This window comes from Notolepis coatsorum (genome assembly GCF_963971535.1).
Source record: "Notolepis coatsorum genome assembly, chromosome: 3".
NCBI lineage: Eukaryota > Metazoa > Chordata > Actinopteri > Aulopiformes > Paralepididae > Notolepis > Notolepis coatsorum.
In genome coordinates, this window is record NC_140167.1 from 143,033,459 (window position 1) to 143,056,945 (window position 23,487).

At 45.7% G+C, this 23,487-nt stretch overlaps 1 protein-coding gene across 3 annotated transcripts in view; it reads left to right on the forward strand.

The window, feature by feature from the left end:
* stat4 (signal transducer and activator of transcription 4) overlaps positions 1-23,487 on the forward strand; it is a 194,721-nt gene that overhangs the window by 120,806 nt on the left and 50,428 nt on the right. For 2 of the 3 annotated variants that reach the window (XM_084310003.1, XM_084310001.1), the window contains exons 7-11: positions 9,668-9,691; positions 9,951-10,036; positions 11,191-11,342; positions 11,490-11,648; positions 12,016-12,108. In XM_084310003.1, coding sequence (XP_084166129.1) covers positions 9,668-9,691; positions 9,951-10,036; positions 11,191-11,342; positions 11,490-11,648; positions 12,016-12,108 — 514 coding nt within the window. The remainder of the gene's footprint in view (positions 1-9,667; positions 9,692-9,950; positions 10,037-11,190; positions 11,343-11,489; positions 11,649-12,015; positions 12,109-23,487) is intronic. The other variant, XM_084310002.1, reaches the window with a different exon arrangement.

Genomic DNA, 23,487 nt, shown 5'->3' on the forward strand with positions numbered 1-23,487 from the left:
CTTGGCCATACATGGATGCCAACATGAATCTGAAGGAAATCCTAACATGCAAGGTGTCTAAATGATGTGTTTCTTAATGGGGAATTCAAATATGAGTTCATTTTTGGGATAGGATAACTCTAACCTACATCATTTTGGATTTCAAAATGGCCAATTTTACCATTTTTCACCCCTTGGCCATACATGGATGCCAACATGTATCTGAAGGAAATCCTAACATGCAAGGTGTCTAAATGATGTGTTTCTTAATGGGGAATTCAAATATGAGGTCATTTTTGGGATAGGATAAATATAACCTGCATAATTTTGGATTTCAAAATGGCTGATTTTACCATTTGAACCCATTGGTTTTGTATTACAAAATTGCAAAGATAAAAAATATATGGGAAATCATTTATAATGACAAAGCCATCAAATTTATTAACAAGTGAACTGTATATAACTGGATACAACTCCAAAGATCAATAATAATAATACTAACAATAATAAATTGTATTTGTAATGCACACAAACACCTAAGTGCTAAATCTCGATCTCCTGACTTCTTGAACTTTGCCAGGTTCCAATATCTTGATTGGACTCATTCTTGGATGGCAAGATCTCCTACTGTACTGCTTTAGCCACCAACCTACAAACACAAACTTAAAGTAAACGTCAGCCATAAATAGGTGAGCTCTTTCCAGAACTACTCAGCAGAAACCTCTGTAACCATTTTAACAAACGACTCAATGTATTGAGAAAATCCATGGGGCTCCATCAATCCTCTATCTTCTTAAAACATTAGAAAGGCAGGGGATGGAAAAGAAGGCAGAGAAAAGGAGAAGGGGCAAAGAAGAAAGCTTTGCAGCAGCAGACAAGGTTGCCAGGAAGGATGTTGAGAGCTTCCTTACAGTCCCTGAAGTTGAGCTCATTCCTGAAACTGACCCTGCAGCTTCAGCAAAGCTACGGAAAAATTATGATGAGATTCCAAACATCGCCCTTGCTAGTGTAAGGTATGGCATAGGTCTAAGGCCAACTGCAGCTATAGCAACTGCAGCTCTGATTGATGCAGGACTCATCTTAGAAGATGACACAAGTAAAGTGATTGATAAGAACAAGGTTAAGAGAGCACAAGAAAAGTTGATGCAAGAGCTGGGGGAAGAGTTTGAGGAGAAGTGCAGGGAGGAGGGGGGGATCTCCTGTATCCTCTTTGATGGCCGGATTGACATGACCAATGTGATGATGGAAGCTGAGGGCAGTGACCAATCTTTTCCTGCAAAGATCAAGGAAGAACACTATAGTGTTGCTAGTGAGCCTGGCAGCAACTATCTGTTCCACTTTACACCAGAGAAAGCAACTAAAGAGGAGTCCCATGCAGAGAAGATTGCTAAGGTCCTGTTTGCCTGGCTGAAAGAGAGAGGTTCTGATAAGACCTTGTGGGCCATTGGAGGAGACTCGACCAATGTCAACACTGGAGTGAAGGCAGGTGTAATGCGGAAGCTGGAGCTGCACCTGGGGAGAAAGCTGGTCTGGTTGGTGTGCAACCTGCACACTGGTGAACTTCCACTGCGCCGTCTCATTGTTGAAGTTGATGGGGCTACTCTGTCAGACAACAAATTGTCTGGGCCAATAGGACAGCTCCTTGATTCTGTTACAGACTTGGAGATCAATCCTAACTTCACCAGGATCTTTCTTGGCCCTCCGCTGATCAAGCTGCCTGAGAAGATCATTCAAGATCTCTCAACTGACACTATGGCTATAAGCTGGTCTGTGCAATCAGGGATGGAGTGCTTTCTGCAAGGCTGGCTCTGCTGGAGATTGGACCGGTAAACCACAGCCGCTGGCTCACCACAGCAAACAGACTCCTCAGGCTCTGGGTGTCAAAGCATCAACTTAAAAGAAAGAACCTGAATAATCTACAATGCATTGTGGAATTCATCATTGGTTCAACATGAAGGTCAAGCACTCCTGGATCGAAGGGCCTAGGCACATCCTGTTTCAGCTGGACTGCCTCAAGTCTCAGAGGAAGGAGGTGCTGGATGTTGTGATGCCAACTGTGAGAAGATCTGCTTGGTATGCCCACAGTGAAGCCATCCTCCAAACACTGCTGTGCTCTGAGGATCAAAAAGAGAGAATTGTGGGGGTGGAGAGAATCCTGGCCATCAGGGGAGAGGGGGATCCAGACACTCAGCTGGGAGACTCCTGTGTCAGGATCAGAAGAACACCTCACATCAATAGTGACGCTTCCAGCATTGGTGGCTTAATCAGCTGGTCAGAAGATTTGTCAGAGCCACCTCTCACCTGCTCCCTAAGCACCTCCGAGGTGAAGAACTTAATCAACACCCCCATGGAGGTTCTCGACTGGCCTTGCTACACACAAAGCATCGAGAGGGTTGTTAAAATGGTGACTGAGGCCTCTGCTAAGTACTTTTCACAAGAAAAAGGGGATGGAGGGATCAGGGCTCAGGAGACCAGCAGGAGGCTGATGTCCAAGAATGAATCCAAGCAGGACTTGTGCAACCTGATCAAATTTAAGAAGATAGAGGATTGATGGAGCCCCATGGATTTTCTCAATACATTGAGACGTTTGTTTAAATGGTTACAGAGGTTTCTGCTGAGTAGTTCTGGAAAGAGCTCTCCTATTTATGGCTGACGTTGACTTTAAGTTTGTGTTTGTAGGTTGGTGGCTAATGCAGTACAGTAGGAGATCTTGCCATCCAAGAATGAGTCCAATCAAGATATTGGAACCTGGCAAAGTTCAAGAAGTCAGGAGATCGAGATTTAGCACTTAGGTGTTTGTGTGCATTACAAATACAATTTATTATTGTTAGTATTATTATTATTGATCTTTGGAGTTGTATCCAGTTATATACAGTTCACTTGTTAATAAATTTGATGGCTTTGTCATTATAAATGATTTCCCATATATTTTTTATCTTTGCAATTTTGTAATACAATACCAATGGGTTTAAATGGTAAAATCAGCCATTTTGAAATCCAAAATTATGCAGGTTATATTTATCCTATCCCAAAAATGACCTCATATTTGAATTCCCCATTAAGAAACACATCATTTAGACACCTTGCATGTTAGGATTTCCTTCAGATACATGTTGGCATCCATGTATGGCCAAGGGGTGAAAAATGGTAAAATCTGCCATTTTGAAATCCAAAATTATGTAGGTTAGAGTTATCCTATCCCAAAAATTAACTCATATTTGAATTCCCCATTAAGAAACACATCATTTAGACACCTTGCATGTTAGGATTTCCTTCAGATTCATGTTGGCATCCATGTATGGCCAAGGGGTGAAAAATGGTCAAATCGGCCATTTTGAAATCCAAAACAATGTAGGTAGGAGTTATCCGATTAGAAAAATAATCCCATATTTGAATTCCCCACAAAAAAACACATATTTTAGACACCCCACTCGATAGATTTTCCAAAAAAAAAAAAGTATGGCCCGCCCTACTACCGCGCGCCAGTGCACTAGGTTAGACTCGTGGACTCGCGTGCATCTCCGGGGGGAGATGACGGAGTAGATCAAACATTGGCAGGGGGGTTTCATGCCCGTTAGGTGGGCCACCGGGGGCAGTGCGTTTGCATACTGACCGTCTTGGTGGGGCCCTCTGTGATGTTTTGGATCGACACGCGTACCTACCCCCCTCTTAGGACTGGGGGCGGCGGCGTGACAAGGGCACAGGACTTGTCCTGGTTGCGCCGGGCCGGATCAGTTTAACCCGTTGTCCGCCGAGCGCAGACAAGTTCCTGGTACCCCGAAGGACCCTGAGCTTTTCCAGGGGGAAAATGCCAGGGCGGACCGGACGTCACAGGGGTTGATGTCATGAATGTGTGTGTCATATAGGTGCCACTACGAGTTGCCCTTAACACTTTCAGTGCCAGCAGGGGGCGCACGATTTAGTGCTTGAATGCCCACCATCCACTTCAATGTTAGCGTTAAAAACGCCTAATCTATATTTTAAATTATGGCTATGTGTAGGGTGACCATATTTTGATTTCCAAAAAAGAGGACATGCTGGCCCCAGCCTCGAGATACTTAATGATACTTTGCACAATCGAAGCGGGCATGGCCACCTTCATTTCACTATGTCTTGTGTACTGTACTGTATGTGATGAATAAACCTCTTGAATCTTGAATCTCTACTCAAAGTTTACTCAAAGATGCCTTTATTGTTTTAACATATGCTTGGAAACATGCACCCAGAAAAGCGGCAATATTTTTTCTATACTTGAACTTGAGGACTGCATACTTTTTTTGCAAAGCGTATCTTTATACATTATGCTTATAGCACATGCATAAGCCTGGTCTCTTTTGAAAGATAACATTCTGAAGTTTCATACACAATAAAGAAAAATCACTTTTAGTGCTAATGAGTAACATAGGGCTGAACATGAGTTGAACTTGTGTACTCACGTTTTTGTGTAGTATAGTTGCAATATTCCAAAATAATATATATATTTTTTGTATAAACTGGAAAACACCGCAAATCCATAGCCTGAAGGCATAGGCGGAGTTTGAACTTGACGCCAGGGGGTGCGACTGCTTAGCGAACGATACCCGCGCGCACGCGCAGCGGGCGTGCACGATTTTTTTGACCTTTATTTGATTATTTTAGCGTTTTTACAATGCCCTAACCCCTAATTTTTTATTTTATTTAGGTAGTACAGCAGCACACACACACACTCACACACACAGCACTACAGGGATCATTTTTAACTGACTTACTCTTAATCATTGACAAAGTGACAAAGATAAAGAAGGAAATACTAAAATAAAAAGACCACAACAAGTATATTGCTGCTCCACTAGACCACTTTACTGTTGTGTGTTATTGAAATCATCTGGGGTGACACGCACCACGTGCACGCGCGCTCCCGGCGCGTGCGCGCGCTCCCGCGAATGCGCATTTAATGTCCCCTCGCTTGGGCACAGACTAAAGACAGTGCCTAATTGCCTCTACGAATGGAATGTAACACGTCTTCACAACAAGTTAGGTGTGAATGTGTCTGAGAACGTATTTAACACACCTGACGACCGGCGCTATTGATATGCAAATAGCGAGTGAGCTTGCACACCGTGCTACCCCGCTCATGAACAACGCATGCCACAGTACCAAACATGACATACAACACTCTGCCAAGCGCACAGCCGGCACACACGTATGCATACAGTAGGTTGTCAAAGGCTGTACAAACAAAAGTTCACATTTTCTAATAACAGCATTATTAGACATGCCAATCCAACGAAAGATGTGCTGGTCGCGCTGGAGAAAAGAAAGAAAAAGATGTTGCGTTTGTCTTTTACTTGTTATTTGTTATTCTAAGATGCTAATTCATCTGTATCTGGATAACCAATGAACGGATTCTGTCGGGGCAGGTAGCGTTATTTCGGGGAAATTGATATCTATAGTCTGGTATATTTTTCGTCCATGAAAAATGGAGGCTCTAATTATTATTATTCATAGAGACTCTCGAGCAATAATAATTATTACAGCCTCCATTTTTCGTGGACGAAAAATATACCAGACTATAGATATCAATTTTCCCGAAATAACGCTACCTGCCTCGACAAAATCCGTGCATTGGTTATCCAGATACATTAATTATCATCTCAGAATAAGTGGCTTTGTACAAGCGTTACAATGTACTATCGCGCGGGGCATTCTGCTGCTGCGAATGGTGGTGCTTGGCCGCGCGTTAACCCTTTCACTGCCACACTACAGAAGGTTCGCCTTATAATGTGACATGATTACTACTATAAAATGAATGTATTGTAAAACAAAACATAATAGAATTCAGATTTGTTTCTCACAATTATTATAATTTTATTAAAATAAAAATAATATTGATTTAATAAAAAAAAAAAAAAAAAAGCAATTTCACCCCCGGCCACCAGGGGGTGCAATGCACCCCCTGCACCCCCATAAACTCCGCCCATGCCTGAAGGGACATGGGCCTAAAGGGACATTAACGTGTGTTGTCGGGCCTTACAAATACATTTGATTTTGATTTGATTATCAATAAGGTAGGATATCTGGAACACACAAACACACTATTTTTTAAATCACATGCCATGAAACTCTGGGACCTGGCTGAATTTAAGACTGCACAAATCATGTTTAAAGCACGAAACAATTCACTCCCGGTTAACATCCAAAAATTCTGTTATAGAGAGGGGGTTACAATTTAGAGGAGAGTCTAACTTCAAGAAACAGGCTGTTCATTCAACAATGTATGTATATTTCAGTTTGTGGAGTGAATATGAGTTGCATAAGATAATAGAGTGTGAAGGTATACTGAATACTGTCTATCTGTATGTCATGTATGTTATGTTATGATGAATTGAAAATGGGGGACCCTGATGTAAACAAGATGAAAGTCTTTCTCTGGTCTGCATCCCCTTAACAATTGTGTGTATTGAGCCGTACTGTATTGTACCCATTCTGCAATCTGTTAATACAGTTTTCAATCAATCAATCAAGGGGGTAGGAATACATACGTTTACACTTCATTCTATACTCCTGCTTGTTTGTTTTTTAATCTGTTTATTACTTGTTTTTTATTATTATTTATTTTCAATTTATGTTCGAAATAAATAAACGCATTCATTCAAGATATTGTGTGAGCAAAAGTATAGTTAATTTACTCCCTCGAGCCTGGCCCCCCGCGGATCTTGCAGCTTTGCCTGCACAGTGCAATACTCCAATTCAGCCATTGGCAATTCAGCCATTGGGTGGGTGGCGCTGCTGAGCGGCCCTCACAGCGCGGCCCTGAGAGCGCCGCTGGCTCTGCGGCTCTGCAGCTGCATGCTTCTCCGGGAGTCCTGGGGTGATAATCTGGCGCGCCATGTAAAAAGTCGCACGCCTGACATATCGGCATGTAACTCGAGAACCGAGGCACGGATTTTGGCGATTCAGATGGCATTAGAACGGCAACGAATATCGCTTTAATTCGGTAATTTATATGTTCAGCGAGAAATGCAGCCCCGAGCCTTCAGATGCTCGCAAAGGGCTGTGAAACTGAAACTGAAACTGAAAAACAATGAAACCCCGGACATTTCCATGAATTTATAAACCCCCCCGGACGCCCCGGACAGGGCGTGAAAAGAGGACGTTTGGTCACCCTAGCTATGTGTCTAATCTGCCCGTCGCTTATCAATGACTCGTTTTCCAGTCAACATTGTCGAAGCGGATTGTTTTTTTATCGGCTCATTCTCGTTTTATAGCATCTTGAAAAGCCCTCGTTTTCAAAGAAAATAAAAATATTCCATGATAAACGGAATATTCTAGAATACACAAAAACATTCTAATTTTTCTGCCTATTTATGAATCGGTTTCAAATAAACGCTAGATTATCGATGTGTATATGTGTACGTATGCACGCTATATAGGCGATCTGATATCTGATCTGATATATTTCCTGATCGCTCGCACAGCCAAACAGCCACATCACACATAGGGGAAAAGCTTATATCTCCGTGAAAACAGGTCTGATTAACCTAAGACTGGTAAAATAGATTCCTTACCTGAGATCAGATGTTATCCAAAAAGATTATTCCAATTCCTGATCTCCATTCCAAAAATCAATCGCTTTTATTGATCCAATGCTACATACTGTAAACACATTCCACGCTGTTCTGATGGTCCACAATGAATCCGATCGGCTCGGGTTACATGCGTGAGAAGTAAAATGTGGATTCCGGATTTTTCTTTTCTCATCCATTTTCATTGAGTCCATTCCAAAAGGGTGCATTACCATCTGGGAGACGATAGGGGGCGGTTTTTTCACATCTGAGCTCCTACAGGGGCTGCATACCAACGGTAGACTCGGTTGATGAAATATGAATTCGGATTGCTAATAAAAAAATAAAACGCTAATAATCGTGGTGGGCATTCAGGCATTGGGCTGATAAAACGTGTTATCACGTTTTTGGGCATTCAAAGTGTTAACAGTGGTGTGCATTGGTCCATACTGTACTTTTTTGCACAATGTTAGGTGGGTGGTCTTTCTCCATTCATTTCACCCCTCCCTCCTTGCTCAGCCGGGGATGGGAGGGGGCTGTCGGGGAGGCTGTTTCTGTCAACTTCTCTATGCATCCCTGTGTAGGTCCCGGTCGGGCCTCCCCCTCAATGACCTGTGGCCTGGGTTTACCTTTTTTAAACCTGAAACGCTTGAACTGCATTGTATAGCCTGTGTATACACGCAGTTGTGTTTTCCGGGGTTTCTTAGTGGGTTAAGGGAGCAACCACTCTCTGTTAATAAACATAGGGGGGTGGTTGTCTCTCCGGTGTGTTGGTAGCAGAGTCGACTCAGGTTGAGCCCGGGTCTGACCCCGGCTGCCCAAGAGTATGCCCCCGCATCTTTCATGACGTCTGCCAATTGTGTCAAACTCTTTCTCTGAACCTCGACTCCGCGGGATTAATAAATTGGCAGGGTCAGGGTTCGTGGTGGAATCTGTTTGCTGGCGGAGTTGGCTAACTCCGACTGCGTGAGGTTCGTGGCCCCATGAGATTGTGACATGGTGCACGGCATACCGAACACCCTTTCCGCCGGGATACTGTTCTTACAGTAGGCCCTTTAGGTGCCTGTCTAGTCCGCAGTGCTCCGGGCGCAGGTCGAGTTCTCCTCTTAAGACCTGTCGACCTGGATTGAGGGATAAACCTCCTTGGAGGGTTGTCTCCCCGGCGTGCCGGCTGGCCCCATGACGTTGTGGGGGTGAAGCCTCCTTGGGAGCGCTTCGGAGCGGCGTGCCAGGGGGAGAAGGGCCTTCACCTATTTTAGGCCCTGTCCGATACGCTGGCGATGTGAGGGGTGGTGTCACCAGTGACCATCTGGTGGGGTCTCGATGCCGCGGCCTCGTTGACCTCACCAGGCCCCTTTTTTCAGGGGGTCCTAGCCCCTGGGATGTGGCCTGGGGCTGGGACCTCCTCCGCGCCCCGCTGCTACAGCCTTGCCACAGGTTTTTTTTTTTTTACCCATGTTGTTGGGGGCTGTGACCGTTTTTTTTTGCTTCCCGTCCATTCCCTGGTGGCGTGCGGGATGCGTGTCCGAGTAGTCGCGGGCCCTTCTATACGAAGGTAAGTCCCACGGGTCTGCTCACCCTGTGCGTTTGAGGTGCTAAACCCTCTTCGCACAGTCGGGTCCGGTCTCCCTCCCGTCTCTCACTAGGGGGGGCCAGGGGGCCCGGATCCTCCCCGGATTCTGATGGTTGTAGGGGACCTCAGCGGGTACATCTGTCAAGCTTTCTGCTCTGCTCCACTCTTGTGTTCCAGTAAGCAGAGCGCAAAGCCATAAATGAAATATAACGAAGGTTATCCTATAACCCTAGTTATATGAATTATGGCGAGCGCTCTGCTCTGACTCACTGAGGACCCCACAGTCTTCCGTTTCGGCGGTGAAAGACTGGGGAAGGAGCTGATAGTATGGCCATGACCCTGCTTATATGTGAGCGAAAGTGGGCGTGGTCAGGCAGGTGGGTGCGTACACGTGGGTGAAAGTTTTCATGATAGTATATGATTAAAGGGATAGTTCCAGTAGGCAGAGCGCTCGCCATAATTCATATAACTAGGGTTATAGGATAACCTTCGTTTCTACTGTTCAATTAACTAGTGCAAACCCTGTCATCTCCTGCAAAGTACTACTGATAGCGTACTCTATACTTTCCAGGATCTGCTCAAAAGTCCATAGATGGTAGGTACAACTATCCCTTAACAACAGTTTATGGGTATATGAGTTCAATCTGATGTCTCAGCCATGGAGACTTTTATCACAGCTCAAGACTGTGATGAAGGTCTCAAAGGTTTAACTTTTACACCAATAAACATCCACTTTGTTTCTCTAATTATTTTAGAGTCCTGTTTTTAGAGCATATTTCCTATACAGAATCTGCTCAAAGCAATTAAATGATTTAGTTTGTGTGTGTGTATGCATGTGTGGGTTTATGTGTTAGATCAAGCTGAGAGGAACACTGACTTCATGAAGCAAGAAGTAACACGACTACAGGAAATGCTCAACATACTTGACTTCAAAAGAAAGGTGTGTAAACAGTAGCCGTGTTTCCATCTAAATGATAGTGTATTTTACCACTCGGTAACCACCAGAATTACTGCACCCCCTTCAGCCGCCACAGATGTCTCAGACGTCATTAACCCTTTCAACAAAGTATGTTTTTCTCAGCTTTGAATATTCTTAAGGGGAAATGTAAGGGGAAGTTAAATTAAATGGAAGCTTACGAGGTTAATTGTTAATTTAGGGTTGAAATAAAAATGTTATTGTAAAAAAAATTTAGTTAAGTATTGTGTGATTTTGTGTGAAGGGCAGACTAGCAAAGTACGCTTTTTCGATTAGCCCACCGGCACTTTGGCGACCCCTAGTGGCTCGGGTGTGCATATTTTGTAATGCAATATATATATCGAATTGAAGGCTTATTTGTTGCCTGTCGACAAAATCCGTTCAGCGGTTCTCGAGTTACATGCCGGTATTTGAGGCTTGTGCAAAGTACATGGTATTGCGCAAAATACCACTCCCGACTCTTGGGGCTCTAGTTCCGTCAATCATTTGGCGATCTCGAAAATGATTGTGGAGGATTGTAGCCAATGAGTGTGGCTTTCCAATGATACGCCATCTGGGGATGTATGATCTAGGATCTAGGTGAAAAACTAACGAGCAAAACAGGAAGAGAAAAATAGCCGAATGAATTGAAGTCTATGAGTTTTTCTTTTGTACACAGTTGACCTAAATCACTCCTAATCACTCATTTCTGAATGGATCTTTATGAAGTTTGGATATGTACTACATAAGGCTTCAGGCTATGGGTCCATATGGATTTGTAAGCCATACCACCTTCTGGGGAAATACTACCTCTGGACTACTAACTACTACAGAAAAACTTGAGTAACAGGTTTTTCTACAACTCAAGTTCAGACCTATGTTACTCTATTTCATTAGCAGTAAAAGTGAATTTTCCTTCTGGAATCAGAAACTTCAGAATGTCATCTTTCAAAAGAGACCAGGCTCATGCATGTGCTATACGTATAAAGTATGTTGTTTTGGTTTGCAAAAAAAGTATTCAGTCCTCAAAAACTAAAACTAAAATGGCCAATTTTGGGGGTGCAGGTTAAGAGGTTGTGCACATGACAATAAACAATCTTGAATCTTGAAATCAATGCTCTTCTTAATTCCTCTACAAGGATATCCTTTCCAAGATGAATGATCTGATCAAGGAGATTGATGACCTGATGTCCTCCCAGCTCGGGCCAGAGCTGCTGGACTGGAAGCACAGACAGCAGATCACCTCAATTGGGGGTCCACTGCTTACTGGCCTGGACCAGCTACACAACTGGTAATCACACATAGAGAGCCGCAGAGCCTGCCCCCCTCTGGGTCCTTCATGTGCTCTATGACTGTAGCCTCAGACCAAAATGAAGATGAACCACAATCATCTCTTTTTACGTTTCCTCTCATTCTTACTTCTCATCCCTTCTCCCAGGTTTACATCGACGGCCCAGAGTCTGTTCCAGATAAAGCGTCAGCTGGACAAGCTGGGGGAGTTGATTCAAAAGGTCACCTATGAGAGTGACCCCATCCCCCTGCAGAAGCCCCAGATGGAAGAGCATGTCAAGTACCTCATCCATAACCTCATCAAGAGGTACACACAACACAACACCACACCACACAACACAATGCAGTATAACACAATTCACAATGTTCTTTTTTTAATAGAATAAGAGTGATATCCATGAGAATGCAAGAAAGATGTTAGCTACTGATAGCTTCCTGCTTATTAAAGAGTAGTTTGCTTAGCAACCAATATATTTTCAGTACAGGTGAAATGCCTATTTTCTTAACAATCAGATAACACAATGCAGTGCAGTGCAGAACAATATGGCACAATGCAATTCCTTAAATGAATCTTTACCATTAATGCAGGGATTGTAGCCTACCACTACAGATATGAAAGCTTCAATCTATATTGTGGACGCCAGTTTAACCATTATGATGTGGACTGTTCACAGCTCGTTTGTGGTGGAGAAGCAGCCTTGCATGCCTACTCACCCCCAGAAGCCTCTCATCATCAAGACTGGAGTACAGTTCACCACCAAAGTCAGGTAACTATCTTATCTAACATCATACTGTTACCTTCAAAGTCAGGTACCTATCTTACACCATACTGTTCATCCTGGCTCCCGTTGCAGCCTCTGCTCCCATGGCAGCTCTTCTTCCTCTCCTCTGCTCCCATGGCAGCTATTCTTCTTCTTCTCCTCTGCTCTCATGGCAGCTATTCTTCTTCTTCTCCTCTGCTCCCCATGGCAGCTCTACTTCTTCTTCTCCTCTGCTCCCATGGCAGCTCTTCTTCTTCTCATCTGCTCCCATGCAGTGGCGTCGCGTGGGTAAAATAACAGGGGATGCCAAAAAAAAATTATAATTTTTTTTTATTAAATATTTTTATTAATATTATTATTATTATTTATTTTTTTATGTCAAGCAGTCACCATGCACACTACAGTATGGCTCTGCGACCAGTCAAACTTTATTTTTATTTATTTAACAGATTGCAGAATGGGTACAATACAGTACGGCTCAATACACACAATTTTATAAGGGGATGCAGACCAGAGAAAGACGTTTGTCTTGTTTATATCAGGGTCCCCCATTTTCAATTCATAGTGACATTTATGACATACAAGACATCATGACATTTATGGCATAGGGACATACATGACATACAGGGGGGACCCTGATGGGGGACCCTGATGTAAACAAGACGAAAGTCTTTCTCTGGTCTGCATCCCCTTAACAATTGTATGTATTGAGCTGTACTGTACTGTACCCATTCTGCAATCTGTTAATAAAATGTTCAATCAATCAATCAATCAGGTATTTAGTACTGTTACATTTGTGACATATACGATATTCAAATATACAGTACTGTTACCCATAGATCCTGACAGAGTATATACATATGATGGGGAGGGGAGGGACTGTAGAATTTTTTTCATATTTAAGCCAAATAATATATATAATATATTTCTCCCTCCCTCGCTCTCTCTCTCCCTCTCTTTCTGAATATTACACACACACAACACAAATATATATACACACACACACAGTGTGTATAGGAGGTCTGGTTTGATTATGAATCAGAGAGAGAGATAGCCCCTTTGAATGTTATGAATTGAAAATGGGGGACCCTGATGTAAACAAGACGAAAGTCTTTCTCTGGTCTGCATCCCCTTAACAATTGTGTGTATTGAGCTGTACTGTATTGTACCCATTCTGCAATCTGTTAATAAAGTGTTCAATCAATCAATCAATCACGTTAGTTAGCATCCAAGCTAGCCATAACAGTATAGCATCCAAGCTTCTTACCTGGCCAATAATCCTCCTTGCTCCTTCTGGACAGATAGATTTGTTAAATCATTATATCCACAGTGTGCTGGTCCTCAGTATATGTCCCGCTGGCGAAAAATAAGTGCCTAATAAAGTGCTAAATGTTTGATAATAGAATAGAGGCTTCTAACGTGCCTGCTCTGCTCTGTTAATAAAATTTTCAATCAATCAATCCCGCGAGGGGATGACATTCAGACCTATGGTTGGTTCAGACGTTGTCACGTGACTCACGTTAGCAAATGGCACGCAGAGGGGAGGCCAGACTACTTAGTCTGCTGACAGCCCCGTTTTAAGGTGTGGGCAGGGCTTTAGTCAGCTCGAATCTGATTGGCTAGTATTGGTTTTGGACTCCACATATGTGCCCAGGTATGGACTTCAGGGTCATGTTGAGGGATCTTCAATTTTTTTACATATTATGAAAGTACAGATTCATACCTTCAAAATAAGCCATCACTTGAACATTTTGGTGGGATACTTTTCAAGCTACTTCCTATGAACCATGGTGATATCACAAAACGTATTCAGAGATAATAGCCTTCAAGAGACGAGCAGGCTATTCGGTGACAATAGTGAAACAACTACAACACTACCCAGAATTCATTGTAATCCATGGCCCCCCTCTCTCTAGGACAGTTAACACCTGACAGCTTTCCAGTCTGAGGCCCTTTGTTGTGCAAACACAACACCCAGAGGAAAAAGGAAAAGTCATGATAGTTTATTAAAAAATGTGTGTGGTAGTGAAAGGTTAACCTTCTGTAGTATCGTAGTGAAAGGTTAACCTTCTGTAGTGTGGTAGTGAAAGGTTAACCTTCTGTAGTGTGGTAGTGAAAGGGTTAGCCTTCTGTAGTGTGGTAGTGAAAGGTTAACCGTATGTTGTGTGGTAGTGAAATGCTTGTGGGGAAAAGGAACTAAAAATAATTGATGGCAATGAAAACCTGACTTGTAGAGTCTGGCCATAGAGATGCACATTTCATGCAGACTAGTATACATGCATGCACACACACACAGATCTATGCTTAGCTTGCTAACGTTAAGATAGCAGTGTAACTTAAAGTCAATGTTCAATGTTCAGATTCAGCGTCATCAAATCCGTGCTGAATTGCCAGCTCGCGTTTGTCTTCAGCAGCAACAACAACAATAATGTTGTTGCTGCGTCCTATAATGATAATGATAATACGTTGTTTGTTATTTTCTTTGAGTTTCCCTATTGAATGAATTTACTTCTTATGCCATTAGGTTGCAATAAATTCACTCGAACGATTGTCTTGTTTACATCAGGGTCCCTCATTTTCAATTAATCAGGATGGATGGTGGATGGTGTGTGTGTGTCGCTATAAGTGAAAACAACAACAACCTCTCTCGCTCCGATGAAAAGCATTGGTATCACTCCGTTTCCTTATTAAATGAATTTACTTTTTATGCCATTAGGTTGCAATAAATGCACTCTAACGAAATTTGTTCGCTCATAAAATTCGTGACATTCTAAATGTGTTTTAATGGTGTTTAATTTAATGACACCCGCGTCCCGACACGCGTTTTATGACGGCGGTCTTTTTTTTTTTATTATTATTTTTATTTAGACACTGCGTGTTGCTTATAACTTATAACATTAAGATAGTGTATTAACATTGTTATTCTCTCTCTAAGAAAGGAGAGCGTGTGTCTGTGTGTTTCAACACCTCGATAAGTACCTGTACTTAATACGCGGGCAGGCCACACCCAGCCCTCGCCTGTAGTCTTTCCACAGTATTGAGAGACAATACTTGTCGAACTATATAACAATAATTACCTCATTTACAAGTTGTATTTAAGTTTGCAAATAAGGGAACACATTAATGACATTTCAAAGATGTAAAAAAAAACAAGATTTCGATTTCTTTGATTTTCTGAAGAGCAAGACATTTGTTCACTTCCTGACACCTCTCTCTGGCCGAATCAAATCGGGTTTGGCCGCGTCGAGTCACATATATGAATCACATGGTGGGAGGCTGGAGAAAGACACCTCCCCCTCTGCCTCTGCCTCCTCTCTCAGTCCTCTGCTGCAGTGAGCACAGTGAGTCTGACAGTGTGTTAGAGAGTGAGAAGGAGAAGAGGGAGACATTTAAAAAAAATAAAAATTATAACACAGATGAAAAATAATGATTTTTTATTATTATTGTAAACTATATAAAATATTTTTTTTTTAATATTTTTTTTCATATTTCATATTAATTCATATTTTAATAACGGGGAAGCCTAATGGGGAAGCTCTTCTTCTTCTCTGCTCCCATGGCAGCTCTTCTTCTTCTCCTCTGCTCCAATGGCAGTGCTTCCTCTCCTCTGCTCCAATGGCAGCTCTTCTTCTTCTTCTCCTCTGCTCCAATGGCAGCTCTTCTTCTTCTCCTGTGCTCCAATGGCAGCTCTTCTTCTTCTTCTTCTTCTTCTTCTTCTTCTTCTTCTTCTTCTTCTTCTTCTTCTTCTTCTTCTTCTTCTTCTTCTTCTTCTTCTTCTTCTTCTTCTTCTTCTTCTTCTTCTTCTTCTTCTTCTTCTCCTCTTCTCCAATGGCAGCTCTTCTTCTTCTTCTTCTCCTCTGCTCCAATGGCAGCTCTTCTTCCGCTGTGGCAGCAGTGTGTTTTCAACGTACTCGTTCAATTTGGTCTTAAGTCGACTAAGACTTTGCTGACTTTGATGTTTATGCCTTTATTCATGTGTAACAAGTGCCTTGTTGCCTTGTATGGATAATTACACCCCATCACAGAATACACTTTAAACTTTATTTTTTAGCGTTTATCGCTTTTCTGGTCAAGCATGACCGACAGAAACAGGTTGAAATGGGATGTAGAGCAGGGGAAGACATTCTGAGAAATGACGGCGGGTCCGGGAATCGACACCTCTGGCTGGAGAAAGACACCTCCCCCTCTGCCTCTGCCTCCTCTCTCAGTCCTCTGCTGCAGTGAGCACAGTGAGTCTGACAGTGTGTTAGAGAGTGAGAAGGAGAAGAGGGAGACATTTAAAAAAAATAAAAATTATAACACAGATGAAAAATAATGATTTTTTATTATTATTGTAAACTATATAAAATATTTTTTTTTAATATTTTTTTTCATATTTCATATTAATTCATATTTTAATAACGGGGAAGCCTAATGGGGAAGCTCTTCTTCTTCTCTGCTCCCATGGCAGCTCTTCTTCTTCTCCTCTGCTCCAATGGCAGTGCTTCCTCTCCTCTGCTCCAATGGCAGCTCTTCTTCTTCTTCTCCTCTGCTCCAATGGCAGCTCTTCTTCTTCTCCTGTGCTCCAATGGCAGCTCTTCTTCTTCTTCTTCTTCTTCTTCTTCTTCTTCTTCTTCTTCTTCTTCTTCTTCTTCTTCTTCTTCTTCTTCTTCTTCTCCTCTTCTCCAATGGCAGCTCTTCTTCTTCTTCTTCTCCTCTGCTCCAATGGCAGCTCTTCTTCCGCTGTGGCAGCAGTGTGTTTTCAACGTACTCGTTCAATTTGGTCTTAAGTCGACTAAGACTTTGCTGACTTTGATGTTTATGCCTTTATTCATGTGTAACAAGTGCCTTGTTGCCTTGTATGGATAATTACACCCCATCACAGAATACACTTTAAACTTTATTTTTTAGCGTTTATCGCTTTTCTGGTCAAGCATGACCGACAGAAACAGGTTGAAATGGGATGTAGAGCAGGGGAAGACATTCTGAGAAATGACGGCGGGTCCGGGAATCGAACTCGTGTCCCCCAGATCCGTGACGAGCACGGTTTTCTCCGACGCAGAAATAGCGCCGAGATATGCGGTGAGCTACGGGAGCTCCCCACAGAATACACTTTAATACATTCCACCAATAATCCCTAACGTTTTATTTTATTGCTTTGTTTTTATTTGATTGCTTTGTTATTATTTATTGGCACTTTTGGGAGCTAAGTCTTTTATTTTGAAATCGGCACTTCCTCCCGCAGCACGTATTGTGTCTGTTTTCCAGTTAGTACGTTAGTTTCTCCGTGGATTGAGAAAGCTCATGTGCTGCAGATGCCATCACTGTACCCTAATGCTGCTGCTGTGAGAACTGGGGTCTGGAGCACAGCCCAATTGCTGAATACACGAGAAGAGAAGAGAGCGGTTTCAAGGGTGTTTAATTGTCAAATGAGCAACACAGGAATTGGGGGGAATAGAACAGGGTTATGTTCTGTCTTGTGGCTGCCGTGGCGGCAGCGAGCGAGCAAGCGGTCCTGGTGCTTGTCTTGGAAGCTGCTGGGTTGCAGCGGGAGAACGAGTGTTCCTCTTCGGGGACAGGTGACGTCCAGGCAGGGACGGCGGTCCTTTGGGGCACAGGAGAGAAACAGGTTAGAGTAGGCGAATACACGGTTGGAATCCAGCAGAGCTTTGGGCAGAGACGTCGTACCTGGGCAGTGGTAATTAATACCACGACAGCTTCTGGTCAGCGTCGAGGGGTAGAAGTAGTCCCCCCATCAGGGAAGGATTGAGTGCAGCTGTGGAGAGTGGGGTGCCTGACCGCGTGCGAATTAGGGGGATGGAGTACAGCTGGGCGTATGAGGGTAAAGGGAGGAGTGGCTGGAGAAGGAGAGGATGAGGAGGAGTGTGCAGTGGATGGAGAGGGGGATGAAGAGGAGCGTGTGGAGGACGTGAGGGGAAAAGGAGGGGGAGTGAAGTAGGCCCGTACTGTGATTATGACAGGACCCCCCCCCTTTACGGGCGCCTCCCGGCGGCCCAGGCTTGTCAGGGTGAGCCCGATGAAAGTCCCGGATGAGATCCGGGTCCAGGATCATCGGCCGGGAGATCCAGCTCCGCTCCTCCGGACCGTAGCCCTCCCAGTCGACCAGGTACTGGAAGCCGTCCAGCAACTCCCGGACCACGTAGGCCGGGTGGTCGTCTATCACCAGCGGAGGAGGGGGCTCTGGAGCAGGGGGAGACAGGGGACTGGAGGCCACCGGTTTGAGCTGGGAGACATGGAAGGAAGGGTGAATGCGCATATGGGGGGGGAGCTGGAGCTTGACAACAGAGGGATTTATGAGGGACAGGATTTTGTAGGGCCCCACGAAACGGGGGGTTAGTTTCCGTGAGACGGACTTGAGTGGCAGGTCCCGAGATGAGAGCCATACCATCGGACCTGGTACATAGGCGGGAGCCGGGGTCCGGTGGCGGTCGGCGAAGCGCCGGTTCTGGTCAGTAGTGCGGAGCAGCGCAGCCCTCGTCTCCTCCCAGATCGTCCTGCAGCGACGGAGATGGTCTTGCACCGACGGCACGGCGATCTCCTCTTCCTGGGCAGGGAACAGCGGGGGTTGGTAGCCCAAAGATGACTCGAAGGGGGACTGACCTGTGGCCGCCGAAGACAGGGAATTGTGGGCGTATTTGACCCATGCCAGGAAGGCGCTCCAGCCGGAGGGGTCCCGGGCTGTCACGCAGTGGAGTGCGGATCCCAGGTCCTGGTTGGCCCGCTCCGACTGGCCTTGGTCTGTGGGTGGAACCCGGAGGAGAGGCTGACCGTGGCCCCCAGAGCCCGGCAGAAAGCCCTCCAGACCTGGGATATGAACTGAGGGCCCCTGTCGGAGACGATGTCTGCCGGGATCCCATGGAGTCGGAAGACGTGGAGTACCATCAGGTCAGCAGTCTCTGCAGCAGAGGGGAGTTTGGGAAGAGCAACGAAGTGCACAGCCTTTGAGAAACGGTCAACAATGGTGAGGATGGCTGTGTTACCGTGTGAGAGGGGAAGGCCGGTGACGAAGTCCAGGGCGACGTTTGACCAGGGCCGACCGGGGACAGGGAGCGGACGAAGGAGCCCGGCGGGCGGTCGATGGGAGGCCTTCGCACGAGCACAGACGTGCACGCCAGGACGAAAGCGCGGGTGTCCTCTCTCATGGTGACCCACCAGAAGTGCCTCTTCAGCAGGGATAGTGTCCGGTCGATCCCCGGGTGGCACGCGAACCGGGAAGCGTGAACCCACTCGAGCACCTGGGAGCGGACAAGGTCAGGGACAAAAAGCCGGTTAGGTGGACCGTAACCTGGGTCCGGCTGGGCACGCTGTGCCTCCCTGACGATGGACTGGATCTCCCAGGTGGCGGTGGCCACCAGACAGGAAGTGGAGAGGATGGTGTCGGGGTGTGTGGGACCCTCCTCAGGGATGAACTGCCGGGAGAGGGCGTCTGGCTTGGTGTTCTTGGAACCAGGCCGGTAGGTCAGGGTAAAATTAAACCTAGCGAAGAACGGCGCCCAGCGAGCCTGGCGAGAGTTCAGGCGCTTGGCCGTTGAGATGTAGGCGAGGTTCTTGTGGTCCGTCCAAACCAGGAAGGGGACCTCCGATCCCTCCAGCCAGTGCCTCCATTACTCCAGGGCTAGCTTGACCGCCAGGAGCTCCAGGTTCCCGATGTCGTAGTTGACCTCGGCTGGGGTTAGGTGGCGTGAGAAGAAGGCGCAGGGGTGCAGCTTCTGGTCGGTGGCGGAGCGTTGGGAAAGAACCGCCCCCACTCCGGTGCAGGAGGCGTCCACCTCCACCACGAACTGGCGGGACAAACCGGGGGCAAACCCCAGGAAGCGTTGGAGCTGTTTGACGTTGGTGGGACGGGGCCAGTCGGACACCGCTCTGATCTTCTCGGGGTCCGCCCGGATCTTGCCGCCCTCAATGATGTAGCCGAGGAAGCCGATGGAGGAGACGTGGAACTCGCACTTCTCTGCCTTGACGAACAGCTTGTTCTCCAGAAGATGCTGGAGGACCGGGCGGACGTGCTGGACATGCTCCTCCATGGAGCGGGAGAAGAGGGCGGCAAGATCCGGGCGGACCCCGAGAAGATCAGAGCGGTGTCCGACTGGACGAGGATGGGAGCGGTGGTGAAGCGCCGGCGCAGCTCGGCGAAAGGCGGAGTCCACTGCGTCGGACCAGACAAAGGGCACAGAAGGCGAGGTGAGTTGGGTGAGGGGCGCCGCGACCAGGCTGTAGTCCCTGATGAAGCGCAGATAAAAGTTGGCAAACCCCAGGAAGCGTTGGAGCTGTTTGACGTTGGTGGGACGGGGCCAGTCGGACACCGCTCTGATCTTCTCGGGGTCCGCCCGGATCTTGCCGCCCTCAATGATGTAGCCGAGGAAGCCGATGGAGGAGACGTGGAACTCACACTTCTCTGCCTTGACGAACAGCTTGTTCTCCAGAAGACGCTGGAGGACCGGGCGGACGTGCTGGACATGCTCCTCCATGGAGCGCGAGAAGATCAGGATGTCGTCTAAGTAGACGAAAACGGAGCGGTGGAGTACGTCACGGAGAACGTCATTGACGAGGGCCTGGAAGACAGCAGGGGCGTTGGTCAGTCCAAAGGGCATTACCTTGTACTCGAAGTGGCCGAGTGGTGTCTTGAAGGCCGTCTTCCACTCGTCTCCCTCCCGCATGCGGACAAGGTGATAGGCGTTCCTGATGTCCAGTTTTGTGAAGATGGTGGCACCTTGCAGGGGCTCAAAAGCAGAGTCGATTAAAGGCAGGGGGTACTTGTTTTTTACCGTGATGTTGTTGAGACCCCGGTAGTCGATACAGGGGCGAAGGGAACGATCCTTCTTGGAAACGAAGAAGAATCCTGCGCCGACAGGAGAGGAGGAGGGGATGATTATGCCCGAGGCCAAGGATTCGTGGACGTACTTCTCCATTGATTCTCTCTCTGGGCGCGAGAGGTTGAACAGGCAACTAGCGGGGAGTAAATCAATGGCACAGTCATATTGGCGATGAGGAGGCAGGGAGAGAGCCTGTTGTTTGCTGAAAACCGCTTTTAAATCATGGTAGGCCGGCGGAATTGCAGACAGATCAATGTTCTCATTGGGCGAACCGGCGCCCTCTAGTGGCGACCGAGCCGACTGCAGACAAGCGACGTGACAGTGGGCGCTCCAGCTGGTCACCAGGCCGGTAGGCCAATTGATAACGGGATTGTGTAACTTGAGCCAAGGCATGCCCAGGACAATGGGATTGTGGGGAGAGTTGGTAACGTGAAACCGAATATTCTCGCTGTGATTCCCGGATAGCAGAAGGCGGAGGGGTACGGTGTGGCGAGTAATCCACGTGAGAAGTTTCCCGTTTAACCCCCGGGCGTCACGGGGTATCGGCAAGGCGTCAGTAGCGATGTTGTAACGGGAGACTACTCCGGCGTCTATGAGGTTCTCGTCGGCCCCTGAGTCAACCAGGGCGGATAACGGGAGTGATTGGTGATATGACAGCTGCATTGTTTCTGTCTTTATACCATTTATACCATATCATTCCCCGTTCTACACCCCCCCAGCTGATTCCCATCACTAATTTATGCCCTCAGCTAAGCAGTGGCTGTTCCGCCTTGACAGGTGAACTACTCACAGTACAACTGAGTTCATTAAATTTTCCTCAGAATTGGCTACACAGATCAATCATAACATTCACATAAATCATATCCTTCTATTTGATATAATAATAATAATAATAATAATAATAATAATAATAATAATAATAATAATAATAATAATAATAATAATAATAATAATAATAATAATAATAATCCATAACTAAAACACTCATATGGCCCTTACACTAACAGACCTAACAGGCTGCTGTAATAAATACGTCACCATTTGGCTAAAGACGACCAAGAGTCTCCCTGTCTGTCGATCACTCTAAACACAACGCAGAGCGATATCACACCGGTCACACTTGGTGCCGCGACATCCGCGACTACGGACAACGCTCGTCCGGTTCCCCGGGATGCTACACTCACCCCCCTAAACTCACACCACCCAAGGCATCCGGGTCACGGCACCACTGAAACCGGTCTTATTTGACATGCCTTGGGTGGTGTGAGTTTAGGGGGGTGAGTGTAACGGAGGTACCGCGAGTATATCCACAGTCACGATGGACTTCATGTGTTGTGAAGTGACTGTGGCACGTAGCGGTACTACAAGTAAACTCACTCCCCTTAAAAGGCATCCAGACACATTACCAAGAAGTGAATTCACCTCTTGGTATAGTGGTCTGCGATGTTACCCGAGTCGCTTCGACTCCCACCCAGGGCATGTCAAATAAGACCGGTTTCACATGCTGGTTATTTCCTGAAAAAAACACATCTCTGGTAAACACAAGATTTAAAGGTCCTTCTGTCTGATTACATGTGGGAAACACAATTTTAAAGATTCATCAATTAAATCAACTAATAGATTTGTTGACAAAGGCTTATTTATGACTGTTGACTTTAGTCGAGGACAGGGCCCTACAACCACTGGCGGATTCAAGGGGCCCCCACGGTTAAAAAAAAATTGCGCTAAAGTGCCCTTTTGAGTGGTGAAAACGAGAGGATGTGCCCTATTGGTGCTCTTCCAATGGTCTAAACTTGACCATGTGCCCCCACGGTTAAATAACATCATGCAAAAGTGCCCTTTTGAGTGGAGAAAATGAGAGGACGTGCCCTATTGATGCCCCTCCATTGGTTAAACTTGACCATGTGCCCCCACAGTTGAAAATCGTCACGCAAAAGTGCCATTTTGAGTGGAGAAAATGAGAGGACGTGCCCTATTGGTGCCCCTCCAATGGTTAAATTTGACCATGTGCCCCCACAGTTGAAAAACGTCATGCTAAAGTGCCCTATTGAGTGGCGAAAATTAGAGGACGTGCCCTATTGGCTGCCCTTCACATGGGAAAAAATAGCAAGAAAATTAAATAACCTGTCTTAATGAGTGCTTGGTTAGTGGATAAAATGTGATGCAGCTTACTAGGGTAGGCTTTCCCAAAGTGCCATGATGACGATGACAGTCTAGGGGTGTTGCCAAATAGTTAAACCCTGCTTATTTTCAAAACCATTCGCAGCAAATATTTTCTGAGTTTTTGCAAGGGACCGATGGGCTAATATCTACATTAAATGTTTGTATTAACTCATTCTCTGCCACGCTGTTTCCGGGATATGGCTATGCGCTGCCACGCATTAAACCAATGGAGTCAGTCACCTTGTTTGCAGGGCTATGACTATATTCTATATTATAGCTATGGATGCAATACTATGGCCCATTTGACATAGAGTATCTATCGTTCAAGATGTGAAAAAGAAATAATTTTCCATCCATACATTCCCGTTTTATACCGTGGTGAATATAAGTATGGTTTTAGAGCGGTTTA